Genomic DNA, 23716 nt, shown 5'->3' on the forward strand with positions numbered 1-23716 from the left:
CCACAGAGTATAGGGATTACGTGCAAGAAGCGTGCGGCACGAAAACTAACAAGTGTTAATAGGGACAGGAATCGTTGTAGACTTTATAACAATGCGCAGCTAGCTTAACGTAACCTTATCATATGCTACACAATACTCTACTGCCGAGTGATACGGCACTGTGCACGCGTAACAAATAAAGTTACGGTACTCTTCTGCTTTGTTATCTTGCATACGTGCGCAGACGGAAGAGTGAAATTGACTCGACAAATCTGATGGTCTGTGCAAAACCTCGAAAATGTGCAAACTTTATTAGGTCAGTAAAGAACCAGAACCTAATAAGCGCTAACTAATTACACTATGAAACGCGTAGATAGCAATACTGCGAAGTACAGCATTGTGTATTAGCGACTGAAAAAAAAAAAAAGAAAAACGTCTTATACTTGCGTGGCTGGCAGTTTTTGTCACGGTGACTGACGACGATGGTTTGCGCCGCGATACGCCGAAAGGCTAAAAGAATGAGCCAAAATGGCAGTAGCAGCAATCCGACGTAGAAAAGTAATTCGCTCCGGCCGAGTAAGGCCTGAGAGTAGGATGCAAAGTATAAGGCAGAGATGGAGCAGGCTCCCATGGCACCAAGAGCATATCCAAGAAGCAGTTAAACAAATGATAAAGAGTAGGGTGCGATCTCCGCTCTATCTGGATAAAAAAAAAAGAATGCTCAGCGAGCGCTTGCGCCTAGCAAAAAACGTTATAATTGAAAATGATACGCTGCAAGCAGGAGGAGCGCTAATGTGATAATCACCGCTTAGCCGCGATATAGCCACTGCGTTACAGCTGCCAGCTAGATATGCTACTTAAGCTAAAATTCTCTGCAAACTAAAGAAAATTGCTGCACCGTCAGCCGCGCTCCTGAAGGCGGTTACACGCATGCACTGGAATATTACACAAATGCGGCGCGCAGCTTGTGCAACTAAAGTGCGAAGCATGCAGCAGCACTTGGCACCTTCCATTGGCATCAAAGGGGACGCGTTAGGCAGCGCTTGCGAGATTAACCAGATTAGGCGGGATGTCTGAACGCATTCGGGCTTTAGTGACACCTGAAAAGAAAAAGGACATTCGGCAGAGACACTTAAGACTGCTTACGTGCGGGAATGCGAAAGCATTATAGTCCCTTTGGTGAAATGTTTTTTTTTCCCGCGCGTTTCTTGTCCGCGCAAGCTCTCGGATGCGTTCTAACTGCGCTTCGGCAAAGCCAAATCAAAACGCGCCAAGCGTCTCAACGCGTTCGCTTGCCCGCGAGGAGTTCCTAACTCGAAGGACCGTTCAGCGGCGTTTAATTTTGGGCATTAATGCCTTTTTTAACGCGACAGCGTTAAGGACCCCGTGTCGCAGAAAATCCGGCGTCGGCGTCGGTGTCCGCTTCGGCGTCGGCGTTAAGCATCAGCGTCTGGCGAAAATAATCATGCCTAGCCACATCATCCCGAACCACCCCGACCACACAAGCCCTCCGTGTGGCGCAAGGCGTTATTGAACAAAAATTGAATTTCTCCAAGTAAAATCCGTCTGAAAAATCGGAAAGTACGACTTAACCACAATCCACAGGCGTTATAGCGTCGGATTGTAGTTCGAATATACGAGAAAAAAGGATGATAAGCAGCCAGGGATCTTTGAATGTCATCGCGTTCCACTCTTACAGGCGAAGTTTAAGCTTCCTCCAATTCTGATGGTGTTTCGCTGTACTTTGGTTCTAGGCAACATTGAGGGGAATGTTGAAAACCGAGCCTTTCTAAATTTTGGACACGCGCGCTCGCCTCGGGGCAACAGCAAACAATTAATAAAATAATGAAAAAAGGTCCTAGGGCCTTCACATTTTGATAGAAGACGGCTTAAATTGCTCCTGTAATAATTTCTTCCCATCAATGCATTTGTGTTTAAAAGTGAAGCCTACTTTAAGGGGATCAGTGTAAGCTTGGTCTTTGTAGGCTGGCTTTCCAACGTTGTCTGTTGCCGTGAAGCCTACTCATAAAGAGAAATGTGATGCGAACGGAGCCCGATAACGTTATCGCGTTCCACTCTTAAAGGCGAATCTTAAGCGCCCTCCAATTTTTTTCTTTTATACACTAATTTTATGCACTCGTGACATAGCGCCACCTCCTCCCCATTGGCTGCGCCGTCACGTGCCCAATGAAGCACGCAGTAGGCCACACCTTTAGTAGGCCAGATATGACTGCGACGTGACGTGCGCGATGACGCGCACGCACTAGGCACACCTTTTAGTCAACCAGTACCGTGCAGAAACCGTGGCGTCGGGGAAGCGTGCTCGATCGTCTCGCACCGCGGAGGCCGGGGTTCGATTCCCTCCAAGACCGAAATGTACCAAATTGTCTTTTCAAAGACGTGGATTTCCTTTGTTTACAGGAACCTCCCCGAGAAATGTGACGTCAACGCGAGCACTTTTTTTGACGTGTTTTTGCTCTTTGCGCCATCAGCCATTTTTGGTACCGTCATTCGGTCACGCCGCCGACTAGACAGATTTTCGCGTAACTTGGGGCATATAATGCTTTCGCATTAAAATGCAAGAAAAGTTTGTTTCCAGCACTGGAGCCCGCGTCAGTGGTTTCGAAGGTACCGAATATATATACTCGTTACTCTGAGTGTTTGGTATTGTTCCCTGCTGCTGGTGATACAAACAGTTTGTTTTATTTTTTTTACAGAACTTCTGTGTGTTAAACGTATTCTAACGGAAAAGAAGCTGCACTCTGTGCAGAGTTGTGGCAGTTGCGGCGTCAAGTAATCAGGGGCCGAATTAGCACGGATGTCTGAAAACGCGCAACAAACCGGTTCATGACCGACCAATCAGGATAAACAACAATATTGTACTTTGGTTAGTAAGGAAATGAATATTTTTATACGCGAACTCGATCCCTTCATTCATTTCCTGTAATGAGAATTCCAATGCCTCATAAACCTCACATCCAACAATCGCTTGCAATCACACGCGTCTTGTATAGGATGACATACGAACATTTGAGATTAATCAATAATAACGTTACGGAGCATATGACATTTGTATTTCCAAGGGAACTCATTCACTTATTGTGCGTAAAGTACATAGATTGGACATGTTACATTGCCAACAGATATTTTGTTTTCCTTCAGAATTTTCTAATATACGGGAGGTGGCCTTCGCTGAACGCGATCTTTTCTTTTCAGGTGTATATGTTGTTAGTAGAAAGAAAATTTCTTGCGTTGGACAGTTAAAGCGTTAAGTTAGCTTTAAGCGCCAAGCCGGAACAAAGCGAGCGTTGGGAATAACAAGCGGCAGGCGTCCCGTGTCCGAATGGAAGGCGCCATGGACGTAAGCATAGGAGCCTGCCACATTACCTGGTTGAGCAGGCTCACCTTCTCCATCTTGGAAAGGTGGAGCGCGTAGGTGTCGAACGCCCGAAACTGCATGAAGCGCATGTTGCTGCTCTGACTCAGCTCGGTGACGATGCGCACGCTCGGGAAGAATCTGCCACAAAGTATGCGAGAGGAGAGATAAAGAAATAAAAAGACGAGAGGGAGAGAAAAACAACAAATCAGAAAAAAACGTAGGACTCGCTTTGAGAGTTTCTATATATAATGCAGTATTGGTTCGACTGTTATGTGAAAGAGTAGATGCTATATATGTGTATTTTACATGTATATGGGTTTATGTACACAGCGTGGAAGATGGAAGATGCGATAATTAAGCGATTTCTAGTGGATCGTTCGTTCCACTGAGACACACATCTTAATATTACTCAATTTTTGCAATTAGATGGGTAATTATGAAGATTTCACTATTAACTTTTAAACCGAAAGGGTCAGACGATTGATCCTAATGTAACGCTTGAGGCCAGTCATCCGAGGAGTTCATAATTTGTTACGGACATAAAAAAAAGCTAACTCTGAATTTCTGAAGGGTAATTAATTCGAGCCAATTGCACCCACAAGACCGAAACTGAACTGCCAAAGAGCGCAACTTTCGCGTCCTTAGCAGACGCCCATGAGTGACGTAACTGCTTACGCCTTACCGTCGGGTGAGCATGAAACTGTCTTGGTTCGATTACGGCTCTGGCATTAAATAAATAAATAAATAAATAAATAAATAAATAAATAAATAAATAAATAAATAAATAAACAAACAAACAAACAAACAAGCAAACAAACAAACAAACAAGCAAACAACAAACAAACAACAAACAAACAAACAAACAAATAAATAAATAAATAAATAAATAAATAAATAAATAAATAAATAAATAAATAAATAAATAAATTGGTGTCATTTTGTTCTTACTGAAAAAAATTCATTGGAGCTTCAATTGCTGCAATAATGTTCGTTCGGGAAGTAAGAAAAAAAAAACTGGCTTGAAGACAGGATACGTTCTCGCAAGTTATGCCCTGTTCAGAATCTACTAAGTGCATATATTGCTAGTCCCCGAGTGGGAAGGTATAGAATAATGAATTGTTTGGAGTTATTCCAAACGAACATGAAGCAATTTAAGTCAAAGTAGAGCATGTAATTTTCGCACTATCAGCCAATAAACATGATTAGCATTATGAGTACACTGAAAACATGGTATTTCGTCTGTTTTTCTTCGTAACTGGAGCCTGATTCTTGTACTTCATGCTGTAGTGTGATAGTACAGAGCGCATACGACAGTGGGTGTGGCAATATAGCTACAATGATGATCACACGCTCCGAGTGGTACTGAGTGGCTCCGTCCTTGGCCCCCGATGGGATTCGCGTAAGTGGACCGGGCGCGGCTCGGGAAGAAAGGCAGGGACCGAATTCACAAAGGTTTTCTTTTGTAACAACATTTTGTCAGTGGCCTGGCTGCCTTCACCAATAGCATGTTTGCAATCACGGTTGACACGCTCCTGTTTTAACAGCTTCATAGTACGAAATGCTTTATGAAAACAGGCCCATATGTCCAGTTGGACAGCCGAAAGAAATCGCAAGCAGTAGGTGGAAGCCGTATAAATTTCACAGCTTTTCGAGAATCTAGCAAAGAAAAAAAAAAACACATACACAGTGGACAAGGCTGGCACCTAAGACGTTAAGAAAAAAAAAAAAGTTGTCGTTGGAGACTCCAGCAGCGGTTTCCGTGCAGCCCATCTCAGCGAAATTGACGTAACCGGCTTCGTCAATAAGTGTTCTGTAACACCGCGCAAACCTTTAACTAAATTTACACCACTCGGATGTTTGGCGATTCGCTTTGCGCATAGTGTACAAGTGTCTAAAAGGGGGAAATGCAAACACAGACACGAATAAAAGAAAGACCAGACGGGACAGACCTCCCCCCCCCCCCCCCCCCCCCGAAATTGGTTAGCGCGAAGCAAGTCCCGTCTTCTATTCCTCTTGTGCGTTTCACTGTTCGCGCAACTCATGTTAGACGTCCTGCATCAACTAGCCCAACATCGTGTCATGCTGGGAGCACAGGTATAATAACAGACCTGAATTGTGTCCCCCCGCTTTGGTTTTTTTTTTTTTGCCATGGCAACCCCACACCATGTCTTTCTTTCGCCTACACAGCTCCGGAGATATGAAGAATACAACTACGTCTGAACATGCTGCCACGCTGTCATAAAAGCCTCAGCGACCACGTTATTTCAGCATCGCTTGTCGCGCGAGATGTGCGGCCTTACTTGAACATCGTTTGCACTGCGACGATGGTGTTGCAGTCCGCCAGGTAGTCTTCTTCGGCTGAATTGGACGTCTCCTTGTTCACTACTACCACGCTGTCAGCTAGGTTGATGCCTGCCCGAAGCAGGTCGTCCAGGCTGCAATATGAGCGGTAACAGCGGCCGTGAATGTCGCGTTAGGCGAGTAATGTGGCCGTGCACTGACCCCATTGCACCTGACTAGCGCACCGAAGTGGTGCTATCAGAGGCTTCGCTATCTGGCAGAAGACATCGGTTAAAGACAGCCTCTTCGGGACTTCGTGCTGCCAGATGAGCGGGCCATTGCAAGCCACCACTCATGTGCAATGTTTTACGCAGCACCCCGTTGATCAATGGTTCTACACATACGGTACTGAAGTGTCAGTTGCCCACTACTGTGGCCATCCTTGATGCATAAGAAGCACGAAGAGCGGATGACCAGGCCATTTAGCCCCACATGCTCAGGAGTGAGGTATCTTAAGTCACCGGCTTCCGATAGAGGATGCGAGATTACTCTATAGAGGCGCACCTATACCCAGCGGTGTAGAGAGCTATGCTGAATGCTGTGTGTTGGGTCAGGCACGGACACCGAAAAATTAATGAAAAAATGACTCACTCGTCTATAGAACCCTGCATCCAGTAGACCAATGGGAAACATGAAATTGCATCTAGGAACGCCGCGTGAGGTCTGAAAAAGGAACAGAATAGACGCGGTTACCAACGGCAAGAAACTCTATGGTGGCCACCAGTAAGTTTGCAAAATCCTGCTGCTCATGACTGCTTATGAAAAAAAAAACACTGAAAATAATGACCGAACGAAGCAGACGGTTTCTTTCACGAGAAAAACAATAGCAAACTTCGTCAAGGGTAATGGCTATTGGAATTGCAAGCTAGAGACAAGTCCTGCACGGTATGCCATCCTTGATCGCGAAAGAGACGCCGACAGCGTACATATACCTAAACCAAGCGCTGCATCGTAGTAGTTTCCCTACTTTTACTTTACCGAAAGTACAATTCTTGATGCGTCAGTGACTTGTTCACGAGATGCTGTTTCACATTTTTTTCGTCTGGACGCTTGCGCTTACAAACAAAAATATTATTGTGCACATCTGCAGGCTACGATTGGTGCTTATACAAGAGTTTATATCACTCGTATTTATTCAAGCTAGACCAGACGTGAATTGCGCGGTAGATATACAGATAAGTGCTCATGATGATTATTATTACTATTATTTTCTTTGAAATGGGGCGGTCACACAGGCCACCAAGCTCGCTCTTTAAGACTTGCTGTCGCATTGAAATCTTTAAATATATTTATACTCTAAGCTACATCATTAACTGTATGGAAAGGTCGCTTTACTGCGTATTATTCGTTCTCTTGCGCCGGCGATCTTCCAGTGGTATTTGTCTCCACAGTCCCAGTTTCATTTATGTTTCCCCTACTGTCCTTGAAACCTATGTTGCCTCGGTAAAGCGTATACTGCTTTCACATTTATCGCCGGATGGATACTCTGATATTTCAACAGAATATGCTCAACGGTTTCTGCACCCCTTCTGGTTCTTGTACAATGCCCTTTGGCGGCTCTTTGCTAACAGATGGTGAGGTATGGAGTGGGCGCTGATAAATTGTCGTTTCCAAAGCAACACAGAAAAGAGACAGAAAGGGACGCCATTCCTTACTTCTTCTCCAGGAGTAGCACGATGGGTCTGAGGCTGTTGGGGCTGTGGAAGTGTGCCCGAAGAGGCACGATAAAGTTGTAGATGCCTTTGCTGGCGAAGTCGGCCGCCAGGATAACGCATCGGTTTTGCCAGTTATACTGCTTCGCGTTGTGGAACTCGCAGTGTTCGCATTTCTGCGCAGCAGTAGGTAGGAATAGAGTACATGATATCGAGAAGGCAAGCACTTGCTGATGTATCGCGTCAACATCAACATGGTCAACATGGTGCTGAGGGTTAAGGTTTTATTAGAACAGTAATCTCAACTCGCACTATTCCTTGCTCTTTTCACTCTGGTTATTGTTTGAGACGGAAAGCGTTCTGGCATCGCTGAGAGACACTTTTAAATGTAACACCTCTTATCTAGTTCACCATCGTGGCAATTTGGGCCTGTTGGTACGCCATAGTAAAGGTTTTGAATAGCGCAAGTGCGCAGAAAAGGATAGGGGAAAGAACAGAGCACTAACTTCCAACCCTCAAGTGAGCGCTCTATCCTTCCCTGTATTCTTCTCACGCTCTTGTGCTATTCAAAAGCTTTACTCTTATGTAGCTCCACTGAGAAATTTTTTTTTCTGCAGGCAAAAAAAAAAAAAAAGAACTTTTGGTCATAGTAAGTTCATACTATGTACACATACAGCAGTGGATCGGGAATGCAGCCTATACAAGAAGTTACGGGTTGCTGCATCTACGCCAGTTATCCATGTGGTTGTCTTTCGCATTTTCTGTCGATATACGACATCCTCTGTCACTCTTATCGCGTGCCACTTAGCGGACATGACCTTTCCAGAATGTGTAGAATGGGTAACCGAAGAAAGATTAACAGAAAACATATTGTGGAACAAGTTCAATCAGCACTTACCTGAGCGAGCTGCATGCAGCATAGCGGCTTTTTGTCTCTAAGTAAGTAGCAAAGCTTGGGACTGACGCCAATGTACGGAGTCACTGGAGGGAAGCCTTTTACAATCCTGACAAGAAAAAAAAGACGGTATTGCACGTTTACTTCGAGCGTATGCTCAAAACACACATTTTGTACTACTGCATTTGGTAAAGTCGATTACAGAAAGCCATTATTAAGGCCAAAATTTATTCTCTACACTCTTTACAGGTCTCTTTTTCCCGTGTCCCTCTCTCTTAACTTTCACGCTTCTGTTGCGTCTTCTGTCGATCAGCCAGTCACGCGTGGCTGACCGATCAACGCGGGCAATGCACGTGCTGTGCGGTTCCCCCGAATAAACTGTTCAAACAGCTTGCAATGCGCGAGAGGCGAGGATACCTCGGAGACTAAAAAACGGCACCGTTAACAGAAAACATTTCAAGGCGCGTTCGACAATTCCACGACCGTTTTACAGTGAAGCTGTATATGGCTAGTTTCGCGCGGACCGATGTCCGTAGACGAAAAACGTGGGCCGATCCCGAAGATAGTGTAATACCGGGTCGACCCGCTGCGGAGTTGATGCAGGCTTCAAGCACTCCGCCAACTTGCAAAAATAAGTTTAATATCTTGGATCCAAATACAACCCATATCAGATATTAAGCTGATAAGAACAGATACTACACTTTCACCCCCGTCGGTGATGTCTACGTTCGCACCATACACGTGTACGCCATGCCGCGTATTCAAACAAGTGCCGACCAATCAGAGTGTCTTCTGTCTCCTAACGTCATGCTCTACGTAGGTTAAAACACGTTGGTGGGCTAGTTGGTTAGAATCCACGATAGAATGTGTAAGCGCGACTGAACGAGGACGTAGAAAGAAAACAGACACACAAAGACAGCGCTGTCTTTGTCTGTCTGTTTCTTTCTACGTGCTCGTTCAGTGACGCTTATACATTCTTTCTTGGGCTCTACGTAGGCTCCTTTCCTCAGTTCTGCTATGACTGTGAAATGGGCAGGCCGCGTGTTGTACGGTCTGAAGAAGAACAGCGTGCCTATCAAGAACGACGGCGTGAACAGAAAAGAGAATGGGCGTGGCGGCGGCGGAGGGAGACCACCGACGATGAGCTGGCCGCGGACGCCAAGCGTAAGCGTGCTGCCCGCCAGGACCGCGAGACGGAATGAAATACGAACCGTCCATGTGGCCCCGATCCTGCAAACTTGGAACGTTTCACCGGAGCAAGGGCCAATCACCACATACACAGCTTCGCTGGTCATCCATCTTCACAAAGTGGAATGGCACTGATTTTTTTACGAAATTCTGTGCCTATGATCTACTTATGCACGTTGCCTTTTAGAGACCGACACTTTCCCCCCCGCCCACCCGCAACATTTTACTTCTGGACTTCGTCATCCTCTCTCAATGGCTGCTGACTCTCTTCCCCACTACAGTACAAAGTTATCATCCGCGGGGTCGGTTCCCGGCGGCACTCACTCGGACTCCTCGGCGGGCGTGTTCCAGGAGTTCTCCAGGTACTTCTCCTCCTCGATGCCCAGAGCATCGTCCTCGCTGTCGAGCTGCGTGCCCTCTTCGCTCTGGCCGAGGTCGGGCACGGGTGCGATGCTGGGTCGCCGACCGCGTGCCTCCTCGGGCTTCGGAACCTCCAGGTGCTGCTTGCGGCTCCGGAAGTCGAACCGCGATTTGCCGCTTTCTGTCGTGGGAAGTATGTCAAGAGAAAATGACGGAACGAAATGCAATTGCAGGTGTTTCCCGTAACCGCAAGTAAATGCGCGGGCCACGAAATTCTCCTCTGATGCCCACTTCAAATGTGTTACAAATGGTAATGGTTGAAGGCATATGTGTCCTGCGGGCACGAACGCATCGGTACTGCCATGCAGCATTACATTCATACCCGGTGTGCACGAAGCTGAACGCGTGTTTAATTGTTTGCCTCGTGAATTGGCCGCCTGTCCACGCAAACGCATACCATGTCGGATGGCTTTGACACTTGACTCGCACACACTCTGCCATTGCTGCTGTTTTACGGAACCATGACCGCGACCTTCAGTAACCTTACCATCTGCCGTTAATAAAACAGACCGAGAGGAACACTGAGCATGGCTCCCGAAATCGTACTTCATGCACTGCATCAGCTCCAGGCATAATTAAATAGGCATCAATTGTGCTAGCAGGCGGGAGTGGCCATGACACAAAAGCTATGCTACGAAGCGTCCAGCAACGTGTTTTGTACTTAAAAGGTAATCAAACTTCAGCGCTTCCTCTGGCGCTCACTCATTTCCTGAAGCAGGTTTTCACAGCAGACACCACCATCTTTTTTAGAACAACTTCTTTGCAGTGCTCACAACTTCGTGCTCGTGCGCTGCGGTATGACCTTTTGTGGCCTCCTAAATGCATGCACAGACTCGAACACTTTTAGGGTCTGCGAACATTACGTAGGGCGAACTTTGCGTGGTAGCACAGCAGGCAGTGCGTCCGGGTACTAACCGGACATTGCCGCAAGGGCATAAATTAGATCCCAATGGCGGTGGTAAGGAAGGTTTGCTCAGTTGCGACAGTTTACATCGAGCGTGTGTTAACAGCTGGGCAACAACTACTTGGGCTTTGATGTGCGGCGATACTATATGGTGGGCGCGCGTGGCGATAGAGCACGGCTTCGTTCAGCAGCCCCGTAACTGCTGACCTACTTGCGGCGGTGGGTGGAGCTGTTAATAATAATGAGCTGCACTCGCTACCTTGATGGCGACACGCACCAGTAAACCTATCTGATTACAATATTATCGTAAATGTGTGATGCCGAGAAGGTGTTACGACGGGCACTAAGGAAGGTGATTTCGATGCATTATTTTTTTGTTAGGATAGAGCTTTCTCTACGCAAGCCTGAAGAAGCACACACAGAAAGCGAGTTGTTGATATCGTCAGCTCTTTATGTATTGGCGGTTTCATCGTGCTACAAACGCAACAGCAAATCGATACGACGAGCGGTACGTTCGCCTCCACCACTCCGCGCGTCAAATCACGCAGTGCGTTGTAAGCACTCAGGCGAACCGCGAGGTTCGAGCCGTCATCTTACTAATATTTAGAACGCGATCGTGTGCGGACACCGACCTGTCCTAGCCTTGGCATCGGCGGCGGCCTTGTCAGCGGCGTCCTGAGGCTTGGCGTCGTCGCCGGCGGCAGGAAGGAAGGCGCTGTTCTCCTCCTTGGTGATGTTCATGTAGAAGCAGATGTCCGACCCCTTCATGATGTAGGCCGGTCCCGGGTTCAGCAGCACGGGCCACTGGCCGTGCACGTCCGTCTGCACGCCCACCAGCGCCACACCGTACCTGCGGAAAGTAGACGCGGTCGGTGGAGCTCGCGGAAGTGAGAGGAGGCGCCGACCTGTGCTTTGGAAAGCGGCCATTGAGAATATTCCTGCGCCATGGATGGCGTTACGTGTGGTGACATATTCCACAGATTACGTATTTGGTGGCTGAGCAGCACATAGCAGCCGTCACGGCGAAAAGAGGGTCTGCTCGGTACTCGTTATAAAACACAGCATAATCTTAGCTCAAACGCATGTCGAAGACCACACTTGCACATATTTTCTTGTTTCGTAGTTTAGAATAAATCAAGTTCAACGCCCGTATTCACAAAACATTTCTGACGCAATAACTGTTCAAAACAGGAGATGCCAGTCAATGCTGATGCTGGAGATATTATTAACAAAGGCGGCATGCCAATGGCGAAGAGCATTTACGAACAAAAAGCTTTGTGACTTCGACCGCAGTTCCTTAAGAAAAGAAATAAAAATCTTTAATCTCGCCTTCAATTAAAGAAGAAAACGGACATTGCATAGGTCTTAAGTCATCGTGGTGTTAGCAATAGTTACGTCGATGTTCCAGAACATTAGCGTGTTTCCGGAAGACCAGCAGAACCATAGCTACCTAACCCACCCTTCTTTGTGCTCAAGAAAAAAGAAAATTTCTTCGGTAGATAGGGAAGAGCGATTACACCGAAGAGATAGCGAGACCTAACCTAATTCAGAGCCTCATACACGATATCTCTTCATACTGCAGAATGTATTAGCGTGAAGGATAATACGGAAACGGAATACACACTACAGATTAGCAGATCACGCCGTAGCCCTGTTTTCATTTGCTCTATATATAGCAGCGAATGAACTACAGAAATTTGTAGAGAGAAGAATGTAATATAAAACCATAATTTCTGAATTCAACAGCGAAAACATAGAAGAACGGAGACGATGTCGACGATAGCCTGCCCTATAGTTTCTTTTTATCACCTTTCGAGAGCCTACTAAATAGCTGCTAAGCTCTCGAAAGTATTGAGCTAAATAGCTTACTAAAGAACGTCTTTCTACAGCTCTGCGGATCTCATCGCTTAAACGTATATGCATGCCTATTTTTATCACTATTTATAAACCTATAACTTCGTCCTTAACTCACAGGAGCGTTAAATGTCTCAAACGAGCCCAGAAGATATCCCACAGACGGAAATGTTTTCTAATGCACGAGACGTTCGCCTTCTAAGCCTTGAAGTCGGACGGTCGTGCTGTTCTTGCTTTGCGACGATAACACAGCATTGCGAGTGCCAGACGCCTGTACGTCGCACGTGCGTCACGTCGTAAAATAACTACAATTAACAGCGAACATACAATAGCGCTCCACTTGTATAGCGCTACCCTGTCAACGCAACAACGCATCCATTCTCTCCTCCTCTCATCCGTGCCTATAAGCTCCCTGTGTCACCACTGTATAAAAGAAAAAGAAAACTTCTACTAGTGCATAAGCAATGGTGCGGAACGTTAGTGTGGTATAAAATTGCCGAATCTCGCGTGATGCGGCACTGTTGCTTGCCCGGAAGACGTGGCCAGCCAATAGCAGATGCCACCTTTATCGGTGCTTCGCTCTCGCCGGCAGTGAAAAATGCAATAAATTTTTCGCGTACTTGTACGTTATGATCGGAATCTCACGGATTATGCACTCCTGCATAGCGTTGCTTGTATTGCGGCGTTTGGAAAATCAATATGTTAGGCGCGATTTTAGGGTAAAGGCAGGGGTTGCAATAAACTGCTGCATTGCGTGCGGGAGTAAATCGCGGGTTCTCACTGCGAGCTGCGTGTAATTCTCCACCAGTGCGCTCCCAACCAACATTTCGCATCCGGCACGCAAGCGTCCGTTAGACACTTTCGTCCGCACGGAAGTGTCTAACGGGCGCAAACAAACTATTCGCGACTCGTCCTATAGCCGCATAAGGTCGACACTTTGAAGCCCGCGCCCATGCTACACCAAAAGGCTGCGAGAACGTGCCCCGCCTCTCTCTCTTGCACAGGGGAAACATGCAAATCGGAACGAGGAGAAGAGACGCGCTCACTTTCTGTGCGAGTGGAAAGATGCGTAGGTGAAGCTCTTGCCCTCGTACTCGCCAAAGAAGCGGCTGTCGGCCAGCCGGATGTGGTAGATCTCGTTGCCCGAGCACTTGCCGTACAGCCGGTGCCACTCTTCGGCCGACGTCTGGCCCTCCCTGCAGGAGGACAGTGCAGGCGGGCAACGCAGCTGAGAGGCACGCAGGCGAGAACACGACACATTGGGGAACTACACCAACTGAACTTTTAGTGGCACTCGCAGGGTACATATCAGGACTCAAATACAAAAACACATACACAAGAAAGATGCTGATACAGAGTGAGATAAAGCTATTTAACGAAATGCAGAGAATTCTGCCGGCGTATATATGTATAGGTGTCCACATGACACTCTTGATAGGGAAGTAGAGTGGAGAAAGGAAGGCCTTGAAAGAGGAGGGCAGAAAGAGAGAAAGACAAAAAAAAAACATGATCAAGGTACGTACAATCACCATACAAAGGTGATGGTGTTGATGGAACCAGGCTAGAGCTTGTATTGTAAATTAAGCCAATGTCTCGAAGGAATTAGATAAGAAAATTTAAAGCTTGACGTACGTCAAGCAACGTTGCTTTGAACGAGAAGGCATAGGACCTTGGATGCTTCATAGATACGTGTATCTATATTCGCTGTTGTCCAATCCTGCTACGAAGACATTCTTTTTCCTTGTTCGTCAGTGTTATGGACGGAGCACTGAAGCATTTTTGACCATTTTCTTCAATGGTGAAGGTTTCTAGTATCTCTCGTGCCCCTTTATCACAGGTCTTACATATTATACGCACGTCATTAAACTGTAAGCTGCATACACAGTTGAGAGTGAAATGGCAGATGGCCCGACATGCAAGCAGAGCCCCCTCCCCCCGTTTTATTTTTTTATTATTACTTAATTTTTAGGGAAGTGGGGGTTTGTGTTGTCCAAATAAGTGTCTCCTAAATTCCCGGAAAGTATGAGCCAACTAGCTCAGTTGAGAACCATCACACAGGCAGAGTTACGATGTCGCTGAATGCCGGATATCAACCACTTACGTTCACTCCGTCACAAGACGGAAGTGACCAAAGTTTCCGCTGCGATCAATTATAGAAAAAAAAAGACAGCCGGAAAAAAGATGCCGTTTGCGCTACTGGTCAAATTATGCATCTCCACAAAGTTTGAAAAAAAAAAAAAGAAATACTATTTCCTTTGTTCGTACCGAGAACATAGACTCAACGCGCGGGATGCGTGTTTGCTAAGCTTATGAACCCAACCTGCTTGAATGATATTGCTCGTATACGTAAGCACAAGGTCGCAATTTAAGCGCCTTGCGCGCCCTTGAGTTCCACAACGACACAATTAATGCCTATAAAACGCGAATTACATTCAATACCGCCCCAAAAAAAGAGCCTCATCTACAAAACTGTACTACGGTGAAGAAAGTGCCCCATTACTCTCTCACTGCTTATAACTATTAGATTTTGGTAACAATTTTAATGCTGACGGAAGTGTAGGGGTCACGCGAAGACACCGTGTGGGCGACAAGTAGATAGGGCGCGAATGCGTGCACTGCTGCAGAATTCATTATTATTTTCTGTTATTTGTTCATAACTGGTTTATTATGCGTCTCGTTTTAAAGCTGTGAAAGACAGTAGTGAGAAGCAAAGCTTCACCTCGGCAGGTGTGAACTTGGAAAGATTGCTCCTGCACTCCTGCTCCTCGCAACCTATAGTTATTGAATTGCATGTTTCAAGCTCGCCAACTATAGATAGCTCTTTCAGAGTTGTCAAGCTAGACCCCCCCAAAAAGATATTTTTTCTCTCTTTTTACATTTCACACTAATTGTTACTTTAGCTGCAGTATCTTATCAAATGACCTCGCATTCAGATAGGAATATCTGTCTCTTATCGGTACCAGTGAATGCCTGGGAAAAGGTGCTAAAAGGAAAATAATATAAAACAAACAAGCAAAAAGGAACCCTTCTGTGAGAGAAACAAAGCGGATTTACGGGTAAAGAGTCATGGGTTTGCCATTTTATTTTGCTCAACCTCACCTTCTCCTGCCATGTCGCATTGCGAATTGGCGTCATAAAATGAAGACGCTGTAAAACCACCTTACTTTCAGCTACTTTTGACGACTGCGCGTGCAGTCTATTTGGTTATTTATATAATCCAAGCTAAGTTTGGCCAAAGCAGGAGTGGATTACAGAGTTCGCAAATAATAACGGCAAAAGACTTCATACAGTACAAGAAATGTATAGAGGTAGTGTTCACTCCGAAGTCGGCGACAGTAAGTTCTCTCGCAGATGACTTAAAAAGAAGTTTTTCTCCACTGGAGAAACGCCAGCTGGCACCTCATTTTCATGCAGTTTATACGACACGATACGACGTCACGCTCACATATTGCTTATCCGAGCCCATGTGCGCTAACAGCAAAACAGGTTTCAAGACATGTCATTGCAACAAGCCTCGTCGCATAACAAGGAGAAATGAGCACGTCTCTCCTTGTTATGCTCGTGCTTATTACTCGATAGTGGTTTCTTCTCGTTATGAATATGTACCGACTACCAATATATTCACTTTGGGAACTGCGTTGCGCCTCTTTCATTACAGGGCACAATTTAACCAGTAATGATGGGACATGCCGAACGCCATTACTGTTTACTTTTTCTGACCCACACCTCGCCGCGTCGTATACTTTGATATTCCTGCTCTGGTCCCTAAAGTAGCTGGGCAAATACAGGAATAAACCGCACGACATGTACACTTCTGTGCATGCGTACTCATATTCTGCCGTTATAAAAGGGGTGAATTCTGAGAGCACCTCGTTAAGCTGAAAGGAGTGGATATATTTTTTCGTAAGTTATCTTAGAACACATGCCTCGTGAGCTCTATGTGTGATTTACGAGCAGACGCTAATAAATCTTAAGGAATTTCTTCTTCACTCCCCCATTTCTGAAGGGAATTTATCGCATATTTGCTACAGCATCTTACATCATTGGGTGCCATAAGCCTCTACACCGAAAAATTCGCCTCTGCAGTAGAATACTTTTCACAGTTTTTCTTTTCTGTTTATTTGTTCTTTTGTATTTTTTTCCCCTAAAGGGGAGCCCAAATTCGTCGGTGTAGCGAAGGCGGGTTTTATTTTTTTCGCCTTCTAAACTGGGCGGTTTTTGGTCAACAACGAATAGTTTCTTTTCGTACTCAGGTGACTGGCAGTTACCTGCTTAAGTATCAGCTTAAGTATGTTGACTTCGTAAGCTTCTTCTAGAATCGATGAAGCAACATTTGAGTGAAAAATAAAACCCACATATACTGCCTGGCAAAAACAATCTGTTCGAAAGACGCCTACTTTACAGAACGGCAATAGTTCTGCAATTTCGCCACACGCTGGGCTGCAAAAGGCATGCGAATCCATGCCTTATAGGGATTTTATCACCAATACATGAGAATTTTCGACTCGTGAGGAGCCGATATTATTGCCTTTGTAATTCTCAAGCAAAGAAAAAAATAAATAACTGAAATGTCCTAGACTACAAGCCAGTCTCCAACCGAAAAAACAAAAACAAGTATGAGACACGAAAAGAAACTCGAAGTTCAAACTGTCGCAACCTGTTGCGTTAGGGAGGAGTGATGTCTGTGCTTGTTATCGGCATCTATACCCTAACCAAGATACGCAAGGCTCTCCTTGCATATCTTGGTTAGGGTATAGAAGCTATTAAACAAATACACGAGCGCTGATAGGCGTAAACACGCTCAGCAAGCGGTGTTTGCGCTTAGGCAAGGGAACCTCGCGGCAAGAGCCCAGCCATGCGCATTCATTACGCCTAGGAGGGTTTCATGTCTAGAACATTGTGGCGAAATGAGCCCGTTGCGCGCCTAGCACATGCAAACTTGTCTGCGCCTGGCGCTTCCCATAATGACATCCTCATGTTTTGACGTGCGTCGAGTGGTTATACGCTTTGTTTGCGGTCAATCTCATCAGACAAGGGCATCACATTCGCGCCCTATTTTAAGTTATAGCGCCCAAGCATAGCACTGTTTTGTTCTCGCAAAGTTTTAGACGGGGAGTTCAACTTCGTAATGCAGCGACGAAGATGAACGTTCGTTACCGCATTACCGAAGTGCTTTTCCAGCTTCTTTAACATTTTTTTCTTTCCTTTTGTGATATAACTGAACTCCCACTGAAGCGCAACGGAAAGAAGAAAGAAAAAAGAAAGCTCATCGATATCTTACAGTTATAATGAAAGGCGCTTCCACTATTAAAAGAACATGCTGCCGTTAAAGAATGCACAGTCTCTCCTCCCCATCTTTCATTCCCCCTCATCCCGCTCCCATGTGTAGGGTAGCAAACCGGTTGTGCTGAACTGGTTAACCTCCCTGCCTTTCCTTCTCCACTCTTTCCTTTTCCTCAGTGTGCAAAAGACGAGAGACGTACCTGAAAAAGCCGCAAAGCCTGCGCCGGACAGAGAAACCGCACTTATGAAATACATTAAGAAAGGTTGCTTCACTCTAAAAATAAGTTTACCCGAACAAAAAAAAATTGTAATGATTAATCGTAAAATTAGCTTGCAAATTATCTATGTTTGCTCGCGTGTCATATCCGCAGAAGCAAGATGCATCTCCCCCCCCCCCCCCACCAAAAAAAAAAAACCTAATGTATCCAGTTTTTTGCTTGATTAAAGAGAGAGATAAAAGAAAAAGTGCTGCTGTGAGACATAGTTGTGTAAATTATAGCAAAACCTAGACGATTACAGGAAATGAATCAGACAACAGGAAATATCGTTGATTCAGTGTCTTCAGCAAGATAAATGCAATCTTTCAAACGCGATTAAAGTTCCGCTGCAAGATATCCCGCAGATTCCTCCACTTTCAAACACTACGCTATAGCTTTTACTGCAGGTGTTGGTATATAAACGTGCAAATAAATACGAATTGAAAGCGAAGTTCTCTCGTCTTAGACTTGCTCATGGAGGTTAAATTCACACGGTTATACCAACATTTCCTCGTAACTCGTCCAAAACTGACAAAGATGGACCGACTGCGAATGGAAATTTTCATTTAAAGTACACCACATTCCAGTGAAGCTGCACTGCACGACTACTTCTCTCCGACGCTGTCCACAAGAGCGGAAGAAAAGTTTAATTTAGGCGTGGAAATAAGCGTAATCCTGCGAGCACAGGCCTTTGAAATCGCCGTGAATGCCCCTTGATAAACAAAAGCTACGGAGGAAAATGCTCAGCCCGGGGAAGAGACATGCCGTACGAGTCGGATAAGAAGCTTCTTTACTCGTAACCTCGCTTATTCTTTCCTCTGACTTCGTCCAGGGAATCCGCAATGTTTCTTTTGGCCCAGAAACCGCGGTCTCCTGAATTTGCGCGAAAGCGACGCGTTTTAAGCTATTCATAAAGGTTAGAGCCAGACATCCGAATATTGAACAGTCTAAATACTCGCATGCGCCCTACATAAAGCGAGATTTAAAAAAAAATTCAGGAATGACTGAGAGATCAGTGAAAGCTAGCATACACTCGGGCACTGCATGAGCCGGGGAGATGCGAGCAAAAGGAGTCACCTAAATCGGCATGGCGCTTCTTGCGAGATTCGCATGCCACCAGCGCTGAATCACTGTTCGGCGTTAATTATAGTCGCTCGAAACAGACGTGGACAAACAAACGGAGGCACCGAGAGCAGCCGGCAAGCATCGCCGGCGCAAGCTGACACATCGCTGAGACGAAGTGGTTCCAGCACCCTGAAGGTAGGCACGTGCGTGGATGTGGCAACGGTAGAATAACACGCTTTCATAAGCGATGCTTGGTCTGAGACAACGCTAGCTGCTCTCCGGCTTTCTTGAATCGTGTCTTAGGCTCTCTGTTTCTACCAGGGTTTGTCTTTAGCCTCAAACTGGGCCCCATTTCGCGAAAAAGACGACGATCACTGACGGGGAAAAAAAAGGAGGAGGAGCAGTGAGAAAATTGGGCTCATTACTACGGGACGTGTACTGCACATTGTGACAAGTAGCTAGGAAACATTAAAGGAAACAGTGAATGCGGCTAAACGTTCAGATACAACTGCCTTCTCGGCCGCGCGCGTACATGGTTCGCACCGAGCTGCGAAGAAAAGAAATAAAGAAGATCACCGCGAAATGCAGAGGAACAATGGGAAGTAAGCACGCGGGGAACAAAACAAAACAACAACAACAAAAAAATTGCACCGTTTGCGATGCAACAAGGTGTCCGTTGTAGCTTAAGCCCGGTGATGCGCTGGGCGCCAGGAGTGTTTGAGCAGAAAGAAAAGAAGCTCCTCGACGAAAATACGAAATGCGAAAAGAAGGCGAAGCGACCGATGCTAACCGTGTGGCGAGCAACTCGTGGTTGTAGCCCCTACTGTGACACCTGTCCCAAGAGACTTGACCGCAAATTGTAACCCCCCCCTCTTCTTTTTTTTTCCTCGTTCTACGGCTCTTCGCTCCTTTCGCGTGCTACATGTTCGGTTTACCTTGGTTGACGAGCTTTTAGAAGACGAAAAAAAAAAAAGCCTTGAAATAAATGGACGCGAATAAATGGAAGCCTACAACTAAGACAACATCTAGGGCGACCGTGCAATCTCGCCTTATTTACGCGATCATTGCCACAATCTAGCCGTCACTTTGAGAACTTATCGTTGCTTTTTTCACACATTACGCATTACCTCGTTCCGTACGCGTCACAGCCGGCAGTTTTGCGTTGTTCAGACAGTCTCAATCTGCACCTGTGTTGTTACGTAACACCGATATCAATGACGTTAGGTGCATAAGTTTCAGCAGCCATTGTTTAAGTTGTAAAAAAAAATAAAGTTCAAGCTGTCAATGAATGATTTATCGTGTGTTGGCAGATTCTGCGTTGTGATACAGGATCAATGTTCGGGCATATGGCCGTTCTATAGAGAAGATGAGCGCAAGCAACACGTTGGCGTCTGCATGCACAAATCACTTGCTTGGAAGAGCCCCATCACGCGTCGTGAGATGCGCGTGATGAAATCGTTTACTCACTGCCCGCGCGATGTGTGCAGCAGGAGCGTTACTAGGGTGGAGGCACCGGGGCAGAGGCAGTTGTTGGCCAGCAGGGCGTACTTGAACTCGTCCTCGCAAACCACATGTTCTGCACGGGAGGAACGGCGATATCACAATTTCTGCAGCCTTATACGATACGCATGAACGTAACCTCCACAGTGAACATGTGAAAACCTACACAAAAACCCATATCCGCATGCTTACAATCGTTCATATTGGATTATTGCATATTCATGATTGTAGGGCATATGGGCCCTTTAAAGGTACTTTGGTCGCTGGGCTATAAGCAGCGCTTAAACGCCAGTACGCTTATACAATGTATGCATGTGTGTGTGTGTGTGTGTGTGTGTGTGTGTGTGTGTGTGTGTGTGTGTGTGTGTGTGTGTGTGTGTTTTACTTCGAAATCTTAATAAAAAACAAACCTATAAAATTAACTCGAATCATGCTACTACAGAAAAATTAGTTGCTTGGCTGGACATAGTTTTCAATAAAAACGACCGAAATCCATTCACTAATTAACCTAATTACGTTAATCAACTTAGTTACAACCTCTACGGCATTGGAAAGTTGAAGGGAATCAGCACAAATGTCTAGTCCCGTGTTTGTACATTTCAAAATGACCATGTAGGCAGCAATTATCATCATCATCAGCGATCTCCAATTACCCCTTTCTTGCGCTAGCTGATTCCAACTTGCGCCCTGCAAATTTTTCTAATTTCATCAACCCACCAAATTTTCGGCCGTCCTCGACTGTGCTTCTCTTCCCTTGGCCCCCATTCTGTAAGTCTAAAGGTCCACCGGTTATCGACTTTACACATTACATGGCCTGCCAAGCTCCATTTCTTCCGCTTAATGTCAACTAGGATATCGGCTATCCCCATTTGTTCTCTGATCCACACCGCTCTCTTCCTGTCTTTTAACGTTAGGCCTAACATTTTTCGTTCCATCGCTCATTTTGCGGTCCTTAACTTGTTCTCGAGCTTCTTTGTTAACCTCCAAGTTTCTGCTCCATATGTTAGCACCGGTAGAATGCAATGATTGTACATTTTTCTTTTCAACCACAGAGGCAAGCTCCCAGTCAAGATTTGGTAATGTCTGCTGTATGCACTTCAACCCATTTTTATTCTGTAAATTTCTTTCTCACGATCAGTGTCGCCTGTGAGTAATTGACCTAGATAAAAGTACTCCTGTACACACTCCAGAGGCTGACTGGCGATCGTAAATTCTTGTTTCCATGCCAGGCTATTGAACGTTATCTTTGTCTTCAGCATGCAGGCAGCAATAAGTGGCGTCAAATCACTTATTCAATTTCCCTGATTGCGCACGCGGTACCACGAGCCTCGGCATCCCGTCTGACCCCTGCGTGATGTAAACGTGTGATCTAAAATGAAGCTGCCGTCGCACTTCCCTCTCTTCCCACGAGCTGGTTCGGATTGGCACTTTGCGCAACTCCCGATATGACTCATAGCCACTTCAGCAGCAGGGCCGAGACAGACCGTTTTATCGCGCCGTATGGCGAAGCTTTATTTTACGCCACACCACTACGTCATAGCGCAGTTGCACCGCGAGCCGCGCTTCGCGGTGCAACCAATATTATTTACAATATAAAGGTGTGCCGTAAAGTTTGCAATTAGAAATTCAATTGTTGTAATTAGATTAATTAGTCAATTGATTGCGTTGTTGTTTTTTTGCACATGTTGTCCGCCTGGAGAGATAATGCATCTGTACTAATGTGAATCGAGTAAGTTTTTTAAGAATTTAAAAAAAAAGCGTTCGAATTAAAAAAAAAAGACCACTGTATATATGTGCACCATTGGAACGCACTGAGACGAGTCAGAATCAGACAAGCAGTTATTGTGGGGTCAGATCTACAAAGAGTGGCTGACCTTGAACTGAGTTATGTGTGTATGGACCTGTGATATATGTAAGTGGAGCACTATAACACCAGCCGCTAAAGACGAGCATTTGGTGGCGGCGCGGGCAGATATTAGATGTTGAGTGATCTCTACTCTTACGGGATCATTCTCTTTATTATGATAAACTTCATTGTCACTTTCTATTTATTACTTTATTAGTATTAATTGATGTATTCATATTAGTTGTTTAATGTAGGGAAATAGAGAAGCCGAGATACTCTCTGCCCCAATATTTGCACAGCAACCCGCTTATAACGGAGCAGAAATGACTAAAGCCCCGGGCCAAAATAGCGCTATTGATGACAGAACCAACTAGAAATTTGAACGGGGTTTCTCTGTTCGCCAGTGCTTGGGAAATTTGCGTGATTCGGTGCCCGGGAGTGTTGGGCACTGTTTCATGCTAACCAATCGGCAGTAGAGCGGATACGCATCGCACCTCTGAAGTGATTCGAGCGCCAAATGTTTTTCATTCTTTCCTGATTTTGTTTACACGGAGAGTACGTATACGTTCCCACGTAATAACTGGTCACGTGAGGCGAGGTACGAAAAAAAAGAAAATTAAGCAGCGCTTACAGTGATTTACAGAGATTTTAAGATTGTAACAAAAGGTGGCTGTCCCAGAAATGCCGCTCAAGACGTCGAACTGTTTCACTTGCAAGTACTATCGCGCTCAGTATGAGCTACAACGCGCGACGACTTTGCCACGCGTTTTCACGTTGTTGGTCAAACTGAGCGGATAGTATACATCAGTAATGCGATTGCAAGTGGCCATAGCAACAGCGTGCATGCTCATGATTCATTTTCAAGTACTCGAATAACTACCTGCGTTGAGGAGGCATTATTCGAGAACCGCCCTGTACATATACAGAGTGTTCAAAATTAAGCTTTACGGAATTTTTAGAAATCGCCTGTGGCACATACCGTGATTCTTATCATTGAGCTGGGTTATTTCGAACAGGCGGACATTAGTAGCACGAGAAATCAAAAGACACATACCACTAATTAACAAAAATTAACTAATGAACCTCTTAGCCAATTACTTTACGACACATATTGCAATTTACTAATTGTAGCCGGTGAGTTTTCAAGACGCATG

At 45.6% G+C, this 23716-nt stretch overlaps 1 protein-coding gene and 1 non-coding gene across 2 annotated transcripts in view; both read right to left on the reverse strand.

Annotated features, from left to right (window-relative positions):
• Nucleotides 1–23716, reverse strand: part of LOC119436935 (potassium channel subfamily T member 1-like) — a 596918-nt gene that overhangs the window by 20963 nt on the left and 552239 nt on the right. Inside the window, exons 13-21 of the mRNA XM_049660126.1 lie at nt 20684–20792; nt 13658–13807; nt 11390–11607; nt 9758–9974; nt 8249–8354; nt 7354–7526; nt 6290–6361; nt 5659–5793; nt 3385–3496 (exon numbers count right to left, since the gene is read on the reverse strand). Coding sequence (XP_049516083.1) covers nt 3385–3496; nt 5659–5793; nt 6290–6361; nt 7354–7526; nt 8249–8354; nt 9758–9974; nt 11390–11607; nt 13658–13807; nt 20684–20792 — 1292 coding nt within the window. The remainder of the gene's footprint in view (nt 1–3384; nt 3497–5658; nt 5794–6289; nt 6362–7353; nt 7527–8248; nt 8355–9757; nt 9975–11389; nt 11608–13657; nt 13808–20683; nt 20793–23716) is intronic.
• On the reverse strand, nt 8786–8967 carry LOC119437777 (U2 spliceosomal RNA). The gene has a single exon (XR_005189535.1). It is a non-coding gene; the product is annotated as a U2 spliceosomal RNA (small nuclear RNA).

The sequence above is a fragment of the Dermacentor silvarum genome, chromosome 1 (genome assembly GCF_013339745.2).
Source record: "Dermacentor silvarum isolate Dsil-2018 chromosome 1, BIME_Dsil_1.4, whole genome shotgun sequence".
NCBI lineage: Eukaryota > Metazoa > Arthropoda > Arachnida > Ixodida > Ixodidae > Dermacentor > Dermacentor silvarum.